Source organism: Garra rufa, chromosome 5 (assembly GCF_049309525.1).
Source record: "Garra rufa chromosome 5, GarRuf1.0, whole genome shotgun sequence".
Classification (NCBI taxonomy): Eukaryota; Metazoa; Chordata; class Actinopteri; order Cypriniformes; family Cyprinidae; genus Garra; species Garra rufa.
Genome location: NC_133365.1, coordinates 52,818,585 through 52,827,951, shown reverse-complemented (window position 1 = coordinate 52,827,951; position 9,367 = coordinate 52,818,585). Strand labels below are relative to the sequence as shown.

General features: G+C 30.0%; 2 protein-coding genes across 3 annotated transcripts; one reads left to right on the top strand and one right to left on the bottom strand.

Moving 5' to 3' along the window:
• Positions 1 to 485: 485 nt before the first annotated feature.
• LOC141335840 (zinc finger HIT domain-containing protein 3-like) lies at positions 486 to 2,481 on the bottom strand. The gene is made up of 5 exons (XM_073841398.1): positions 2,401 to 2,481; positions 2,244 to 2,281; positions 981 to 1,043; positions 763 to 846; positions 486 to 688 (listed from the first exon to the last, which is right to left on the bottom strand). Exons 1-5 carry the CDS (start codon positions 2,466 to 2,468, stop codon positions 486 to 488), a joined length of 456 nt encoding a protein of 151 aa, XP_073697499.1. The 5' UTR covers positions 2,469 to 2,481.
• Positions 2,482 to 2,677: 196 nt separating this feature from the next.
• On the top strand, positions 2,678 to 9,256 carry LOC141335430 (complement component 1 Q subcomponent-binding protein, mitochondrial-like). 2 transcript variants are annotated; one of them, XM_073840886.1, is made up of 6 exons: positions 2,678 to 2,948; positions 4,923 to 5,073; positions 5,308 to 5,395; positions 7,472 to 7,567; positions 7,693 to 7,818; positions 8,891 to 9,256. In XM_073840886.1, exons 1-6 carry the CDS (start codon positions 2,726 to 2,728, stop codon positions 9,038 to 9,040), a joined length of 834 nt encoding a protein of 277 aa, XP_073696987.1. In that variant the 5' UTR covers positions 2,678 to 2,725; the 3' UTR covers positions 9,041 to 9,256. The 2 variants fall into 2 exon arrangements, with proteins under 2 accessions (XP_073696987.1, XP_073696986.1); XM_073840885.1 differs by having other exon boundaries at positions 7,675 to 7,818.
• The last annotated feature ends 111 nt before the right edge of the window (positions 9,257 to 9,367 follow it).

The window sequence follows — 9,367 nt, the reverse complement described above, 5'->3', positions numbered from 1 at the left end:
AGTCCATAATCCATCTCCTGTTGTCTCTCGCATCAAAATCCACCAACATGTTTGTTTTTGTTTTGGTCTTGTAAACTGCTTGATCGGTGCAGATTTCTCTCCTGATTCAGACAAGAAAGCAACATTATGGATGGAGAACTCACTTCACAAAACACTAACTGATGGACTGGAGTGGTGTGGATTAATGTGATGTTTTTATCAGCTTTTTGGACTCTCATTCTGACGGTACCCATTCACTGCATTGGTGTGCAAGTGATGCAATGCTACATTTCTCTAAATCTGATGAAGAAACAAACTCATCTATATCTTGGATGAGCACATTTTCATCAAGTAAACTTTATTTTGGTAAACAACTCCTTTAAGACATTGTTTGCATTCAAAAGACCTTGGTTTAGTATAAAAGTGTACATTATTACATCAATATCTGTGTCAAATCTTGATGTATCTGTGTTAGTAATAAGTCCATATGTGACCGTTCAATTCACTCAGAATTCATCATCATCGTCATAGTCATTCTGTGTTTCTGTAGGTTCAATAATTTTTAAGCACTGATCTGCAAACTCCACAAACAGCGGCTCCTGCATGGCGTCTTTCATAGCTTTTCCTTTATCCTTAGACGAGTCCACAGACATCATTAACCGCCGGAGATGAGGATTCCTCAAAAGCCCCTTCAATGCTTCTGAATCACCTGAGTGAATGAAAACAATCTGTAACAGATCTTACATAAACAGCACTGAACAGAGTGTTTTTCTTTTTTCATACCGAGCTGCTGAAGTTTCTGTAATGGCACTTTGTCAGTCTGACTGTTTTCATCAAGAAGATCCTCAACAGTCCACGGCTGTTCAGCTAAAATTAAACATTTCATTTTATAACTTTTTTCTTCAAAATCATCATCAAAAAGAGACAGAAAAGTTCTCTTGATCATCTATAAAGAAACATATCTATTACAAATCTGATTTATGATCATTTAATTTACTCACCGCTGGTCACTGGTGTTGAGCTGCTGGAGGCTGGATCTGATTCTTTAACTGGATGACATGAATCTATCAGACGAAAAAGAAATGATGGATTCAATAGTTTTTGTCTGGTGCTCTAAGGCAGCACAAATAATAATTATAATAAACAGTTACAAGACCAACAATTCTACTACTACAAATATTTATTAGTAATAATAAAAGAATAACTAAATGAATACAAATAATAATTAGTATAATAATATTAAGTTAAATACAAATAATACAATAAATAATAATCAATGCAAATAAATTAATATAGGTATTAATAATAATAAAATATAATTTATTGTAATAAGTAAAAAAAGTATGAAAACAACAATATTAATAATAATAATAATAATATTTAAACTAGTAATAATAGTAATATCAATAAAAATTATAATTGTTATATTTGTTTTAGTAATAAAAAATAACTGAATGAATACCAATAATTAGTATAATCATATTTAATTCCAATCAATACAATAAAAATTGTAGATTTTATTATTATTATCAGTAATAATAATAAAAAAGTTAATTTATTGTAATAAGTAAAAAAATCATTTTTAAAAACAATTATAAATACCATCAGTAACTACTGTATTATTATTATTAATAATAAATTAGTAATAATAGTAATATAATAAACCATAAAATAATAGTAATAATAAAAAAATAATTGAACGAGTAATAATAATTAGTATAATATTTAATTAATTCCAGTCGATACAATAAATAATAATTAATACAAATAAATTCATTAGTAAAATATATATAATTTATTGTAATAAGTGAAAAAAAATTTATTAAAAACAACAAATATAAATACTACCAGTAAAAATGCCATTATTAATAATCATTTAAATTAGTAATAATAGTAATATAATAATAATATTTATATTAGTTAAAATAAAAAAAACTGAATGAATACCAATAATAATAATTAGTATAATATTTAATTAAATAATAATAAAGTAATATAATAATAAAAATAATATTTTAATGATTAAATAATACCATAATAATGTAATTAATTAATAATAAAATAATACAATAATAATAATATATTAAATAGTGTAAACAATAAAAGTAACATGGGTTCGATTCCCTCGGAATGCATGAACTAATAAAGTGTATATATTGAATGCAAAGTACGTTGCTTTGGATAAAAGCATCTATCAAATACATAAATGCAAAAGCAATCTAAATAATTAGATTAATTAGAATATTAGCGTAGTAGAGACTTACCATCATCTTTGTGTCTTTTAAAACAACTCACTGAACAACTAGAAGGAAAAGAAAGGCGTCATTTGATCAGTATTTGTCCCCAAAACAAACGTGAGCTGATAATCGTATTTATTTATGGTATACACTGGCAGTTATCAAACATAAATAAATGACTTACTATCTGATTCTGCAAGCTGGACATCTGTATTTAGGAACATGCTCGCTACAAACTCCACAAAGCTGCATGACTAATCTAGAAAATCAAACAAACAAACAAACAGAATAAAACAAAGCTTATATTAATCAGCTTGTAGTTACTGAATCCACGTGTTGATGTTTTTTGACAGCGTGCAAGACTTTTAACTCATTTCCGCTTCCGAACGCTTCCGGTGTAGAGTGCTGAGGTCACGGTGTCCTTCCCCACGTGTGTGTCAGTTTTACTGAGTGTGAACCGCTATCAGCAGCGTGAGCAGCTCTCGTCTCCACCGAACACAACCGCCGTCATGTTGAAGTCTGTGAGTCGCGCCCTTCAGCTCGCTGCCCGCCTGAGCTCCGCTCCGTCCGCTCCCGCCATCAGACCCGCGCTGCACCTCAGCAGAACCTTCACCAGATCCATCTGGAGCCTGAGCAACAGCGGACCGGCGTCAGGCTCCAGGCCGAGGCTGCTCACAGTGACACGGGCTTTGCCGACAGTGTCCTGCGGCTGCGGGAGTCTGCATACTGAGGGTAAATGCTGCTTCATATTCACACGAACCATGGTAAATGTATCATGATAGATCAGTAATAACTAAAAGTACCATAGGAAATGTATTTTTTGGTAAAGTTATGTAACTGAAAAGTACCATAGTAGAGGTATTTTATGGTAAAGGTATAGACAATAACAAAAAGTAACATCGTAAAGGTATAGACACTAACTAAGAGTACTATAGTAAATGTATTTTTATGGTAAAGGTATATACTTTAACTAAGGATACCACAGTAAAAGTGTTTTTTGTGGTAAAAGTATAGACACACTACCATAAAAATACATTTACTATGGTGCTTTTAGTTAGAATCTATACATTTACCTTAAAAAACACCTTTACTATGGTACTTTTAGTTAGACTATACCTTTACCATGATACTTTTTAGTTAGTGTCTGTACCTTTACCATAAAAATACATTTACCATGGTATTTTCGGTTAGTGTCTACCATAGGTATGTACTTTAACTAAAAGTACCATAGTAAAAGTTTTTTTTGTGGTAGTGTCTATACCTTTACTATGGTACTTTTGGGTACTGTCTATACCTTTACCTTAAAAAAAACAGTTACTATGGTACTTTTAGTTAGAATCTATACCTTTACCTTAAAAAACACCTTTACTATGGTACTTTTGGGTACTGTCTATACCTTTACCTTAAAAAAAAACACTTTTACAATGGTATCTTTAGTTAGAATCTATACATTTACCTTAAAAAAACATTTACTATGGTACTTTTAGCTAGACTATACCTTTACCATGATACTTTTTAGTTAGTGCTATACCTTTACCATAAAAATATATTTACCATGGTATTTTCGGTTAGTGTCTACCATAGGTATGTACTTTAACTAAAGGTACCATAGTAAAAGTTTTTTTTGTGGTAGTGTCTATACCTTTACTATGGTACTTTTGGGTACTGTCTGTCTATACCTTTACCTTAAAAAAAACACTTTTACAATGGTATTTTACTATTTTTAGTTAGAATCTATACCTTTACCATAAAATACCTCTACTATGCTACTTTTTAGTTAAAGTATATACCTTTACCATAATTTTTTTTTTTACTATGGTACTTTTAGTTAAGTGTCTATACCTTTGCCATAAAAACACCTTTACTATGGTACTTTTAGTTAAAGTAAATACATTTACTATAGTACTTTTTGTTAAAGATATATACTTAAACCTAAAAAGTACCATAGTAGAGGTATTTTTATGGTGAAGGTATAGACACTAACCGGAAGTCCCATGGTAAATGTTTTTTTTTTTTTTTTTTTTTTTTTTGTGGTAAAGGTATATACTTTTAACTAAAAAGTACCATAGTAAATGTGTTGTTTTTTTATGGAGAAGGTATAGACTCATGGTAACATGGTAAAAGTATAGACACTTAACTAAAAGTACCATAGTAGAGGTATTTTTTATGGTAAAGGTGTAGGCAGTAACTAAAAAGTAACATCGTAGAGGTATAGACACTAACTTAAAGTACTATAGTAAATGTTTTTTTATGGTAAAGGTATAGACACTAACTAAAAAATACCATAGTAAGTGTATTTTTGTGGTAAAGGCATGGACACTAACAAAAAGGTATTTTACATTTTTAGAAAAACACATTTCACACATTTTATTTTAATTATTTGCTAAAAAAAAAACTTTACTTGGTATAGTTTGACATACTAAAATAACAAAAAGCTAAAAAAAAGTGATGCTGATGTATGAAAGACACTAGTAAAAATGAAAATAAAGACTTAATTATCAACAAAAATATAAACGTAAAACCTAATTCAAATAATAAAGTCAATATTACATGAGATGATGTCACATCCTGCAATACATCAGGCAAACATGTGACCTTGAGACTGAATCAGAAGCACACATTCATTACTAGTGCACTGGTGTTGTTAATAGCACATGAATGAATATTGTCTTGGGTGTTTTATTAATTCTGTTTCTTCTTCTTCAGGTGATAAAGCGTTTGGAGAGTTCCTCACTGATGAAATCAAAGAAGAAAAGAAGATCCAGAAGAACAAGAGTCTTCCTAAAATGTCCGGCGGCTGGGAGCTCGAGCTTAACGGCACAGAAGCCAAACTCATCCGCTCGCTGTCTGGAGAAAAGTAAGATCAACAGAAGCCTACTGATAATGGTGCAGGCAACATGACGGCCATTTCACATCCTAAAGTCTGATGCAATACAGCACAAAACATATATTTAGATTTTTGCATATGCTTTTATCCAATTGCTTTGCATTCCAGACATGCACAAGCATGATAAATGTGTCATTTGCAGAGCTTGAATGATCATATTTACGCTTCACTGTAATAAATCCTGTGGGATTTTGTGTTTGCCAGAGTCACCATCACATTCAACGTGAACAACAGCATCCCGCCGCAGCTGGAGGAAGAGCCTGAGCAGACGCAGAAGGGTCAAGAGGAAGAGGTAGAGCTGCTGCACACTTACAGTGCATTCATACTGAAAAAGCAAACCAGGATATTATAGAATGGCATATGAAATGAACGAAATTGAAGTTTTGGTTGTTGCATGACATTATAATAGTGTTGCAGAGATTTTTATTTTTAAATTAAGGTTGCAATATGAAATTATAAGCAAAATATACTAAATGCATTAAAATTGCTTTATAAAACATAAAAGTAAACTAATTTATATTTATGCTTTTAGTACTTTTATTCAAAACAACTTACAATGGGGAAACAAAAGCAATTAATGACTGAATATAATTCTGTTAATTTTTAAAATACATATAGCAATGAAAACTTAAATTATAAATAATATAACATTATATAAAATGAATATAGAATTATATTGTATATATTGAGATTAGAAAAGTTGTTTAACAGTGCTACTAGTAATGCAGAGAGTTTGTAAGGGTGCAATAAGAACTTATAAGCAAAAAATAATAAATGCATTATTAAAATGACATGAAAGTAAACAATATCAATTTATATTTATGCTTTTAGTAGACACTTTTATCTAAAACAACTTACAATAGAGAATCAAAAGCAATTAAAGACTGAATATAATTCTGTTAATTAAAAAATATTTTTAAATACATATAATACAGAAAACAATAAATATTTTATATATAAATCTTATATATAATTAAAAAAAATTATATATATATATATATATATACACACACATACATATATACACATACATACATGCATACATATTACATATTAGTCATTAATTACTTTAGGGTTTATTTCCTTAGTATACTGTTAAGGTTAATATTTGGTTAGGGTTAGGTGCTTGTAATTGTAAATAATTTACTGTTATTATTATTATAGTAAGTAAATTTAAATGTTTTTTTTTTTTTTTGATAGAAGTCTCTTCTGCTCACCAAGCCTGCTTTTATTTAATCAAGACTACAGCAAAAACAGTAAAATTGTGAAATATTTTTACCATTTAAAGTAACGTTCCTATTTCAAAATGTAATTTTTTTGTGTGATTTCAAAGCTGAATTTTTAAAATCATTATTCCAGTCATAGGATCCTTCAGAAATCATTCTAATATTCTGATTTGCTGCTCAGAAAATGATGATGATGATGATGATGATGATGATGATTATTCTTATACTAATACATTTTATTATTAATATTATTATAAATATTTAAAAATGATTTTTTTAAGGATATTTGATGAATAGAAAGATCCAAAGATCAACATTTATCTGAAATAAAAAGCTTTTATAACATGATGCACTTTACCATTCAAAAGCTTGTCAGTATAATTTTTTGGGGAAAGAAATGATGGAAATGAACACCTAAATTTGGCAAGAATGCTTTAAGTTGATCATTGATAATGGTACAAAAGATTTCTATTTCAGACAAATGCTGTTTCTCTGAACCCTCTATTCATCAAAGAAACCTGATTAAATTCCACTCAGCTGTTTTCAACATAATAAATGTTTTTTTTTTTTTTTTTAGCTTTTTTCTGAGTGATTTTTAATGACTGGAGTAATGATGCAAAAAAAAAACAGCTTTGAAATCACAGGAATAAATTGCATTTTAAAATATGTTAAAATAGAAACCCATTTTTTAAATAGGTCAAATATTTAAAAAATACTCTTTTTGCTGTACTTTGGAGCAAATAAATGCAAGCTTGGTGAGCAGAAGAGATATGAAACCATTTGACTGGTAGTATGTATATATCAGTATTTTTCAAGACTGTGTGAATCCTGCTTCTTCAAATATCTTGATTTTGAGTTGTTTTGTCTGATTTATTATTATTTATTATTATTATTATTGTCTCATATTAATGTTTTGTTTTGCTTAATTACTGTGGCTCCATACGTTGGAATACATAATGTCGTTGGATGTAGTTCAATGACAATAAATAACCTGATTCTGATTTGAATGCTCATTTTGTAAGTTTGCCAAGGCCCTCTAGTGGGGGTTGAGAGCCATTGCATTAAAAAAAACAACAGTTGAGCAGCTCCACTACTTTGACCACATCATGGCACGTTTTTAATGTTTCCATTGTGTTTTTTAGCCTGAAATTGTCTCAACGCCCAACTTTGTGGTTGAAGTGACCAAACCAGGAGCAAAGAATTCACTAGTGTTTGACTGTCATTTCCCAGAGGATGAGGTGGGTTGTTGTGACTGAAGGTCCAGCTGTAGTACAGATCATGCAAAATGAAGAGATGTGTGTTTTGTCACTGCCTCTGACTCAATGACTGGATCTCATATCCAAAGCTGTTTGTCTCTGAGCAGAGCGCTCACGGTGACGGTGAGGAGGAGAGCGACATCTTCGCCATCCGTGAGGTCAGCTTCCAGCCGGAGGGAGATGTCGACTGGAAGGAAACCAGTTACACTCTCAATACAGACTCTCTGGACTGGGTAAGAGCTTTACTGTGCTTTGAAAGACACAACATAATGTGTTTGATGAAACAGAATTCCCTTAAAAGTGCATTTTTTGCATAGCTTTTAATACATCTATAATCTAATTTTAACAGTAAAGCTCAGTTGTGCAGAAAAATGAAAGTTACATTTTCAAATTTATAAAAAAAATTATATTTTATGCTTTCATTTGACTACCACCTTTGTTGATGATTTTTATTAAATCATAAATCCAGACAAAGTAAATCAGACAACACAAAAGCATAAACTTGCTTTTTGATTATTAAAATTTAATTAAAATAATAAAACTAAATCCAGAACAATTAAGCAAAAAATAAAGATTGCTTAAATATACTAATTAATGATTTTTTAAAATATTTTATGCCTTCATTTAACTACCACTTGATCATTTGATCATTTTTTTATTAAATCATAAATAAAAAAATAAAGATTGCTTAAATTTTCTAATTAATAAAAAATGTTAATATTTTATGTCTTCATTTAACTACCACCTTGGTTAATAATTTTTTTATTAACTCATAAATCCAGACAAAGTAAAGCAGGCAACACAGAATGTTTGAAATGAAAAATCATGAACTGAAAAATAAATTAAAAATATAAATTAATTATTAAAACTGAATCCAGAAAAATTAAGCAAAAAAAAAAAAGAAACAAAGAAAAAATAGAAAAAAATTGCTTTAATAAAACAAAGAATCAACAATATAGGGTAAAATGCAAAACAGAAAGAAGGAATTTATTAAAATTAACTTTTTTTAAAAATTGTTTAAAAAAAGGAATTAGAAAAAAGAAAACACTGATTTTGGGGAAGGAATCCAGTCAAATTAAAACAGAAAAAAGGCATTTGGGGGGAAAAATAAAATTGATTTGTAAGGGCCTTATTGTAAAAAAAAAAAAAAAAAAAAAAATTAAGTTTACTGAAATTTAATTTAATCATTAAATTGCAATCCAGAAAAGTTAAAACGGGGAAAAGGGAATCCAGAAATATTACAATGGGGGAAAAAAAATGAGAATAGAAGCAGAGCAGTGACCTTTGACCTTTCTGACTCTCTAGGCCCTGTATGACCATCTGATGGACTTCCTGGCTGACCGTGGTGTTGACAACACATTTGCAGATGAGCTGATGGAGTTGAGCACAGCACTGGAGCATCAGGAGTACATCAAGTTCCTGGAAGATCTCAGCACTTTCGTCAAATGCAAATAATCTGTGTCTAGATTTATCACAAACGTTGTGATACGTCTGGTTCATGTGGTCTAATGTGATGACAGAACGAAGATGAAGGCAGAAGAGTTTTGTATTTAATTTTGTATCATGTTTTCAAGTTATGTGCACACCGGTTCCATTTCAGGAGTTTACAGATCTAACAGTCGAAAATGTGAATTAAACATTCACGAGAAATAAAACCCAGAGGAAATATTGTGCTGATTGTCCTGATTTAATTTTTATTACCATAATTATGTTGCTAAAAGGGAAAAAATGATTCTCCATTATGCATTCCAGTCTTTAATTTGGCATGAAACAGTTTGATTG

Excerpts from the sequence above, each read along its gene's own strand:
- LOC141335840 (XM_073841398.1), bottom strand. The coding sequence starts at position 2,468 with ATGCAGCTTTGTGGAGTTTGTAGCGAGCATGTTCCTAAATACAGATGT. Across the intron at positions 2,282-2,400 it reads CCAGCTTGCAGAATCAGATA|TTGTTCAGTGAGTTGTTTTA; the intron begins GTAAGTCATTTA and ends TTTTCCTTCTAG. Across the intron at positions 689-762 it reads ACAGAAACTTCAGCAGCTCG|GTGATTCAGAAGCATTGAAG; the intron begins GTATGAAAAAAG and ends TCATTCACTCAG.
- LOC141335430 (XM_073840885.1), top strand. The coding sequence starts at position 2,726 with ATGTTGAAGTCTGTGAGTCGCGCCCTTCAGCTCGCTGCCCGCCTGAGC. Across the intron at positions 5,074-5,307 it reads CGCTCGCTGTCTGGAGAAAA|AGTCACCATCACATTCAACG; the intron begins GTAAGATCAACA and ends TGTGTTTGCCAG. Across the intron at positions 7,568-7,674 it reads GTCATTTCCCAGAGGATGAG|CTGTTTGTCTCTGAGCAGAG; the intron begins GTGGGTTGTTGT and ends TCATATCCAAAG.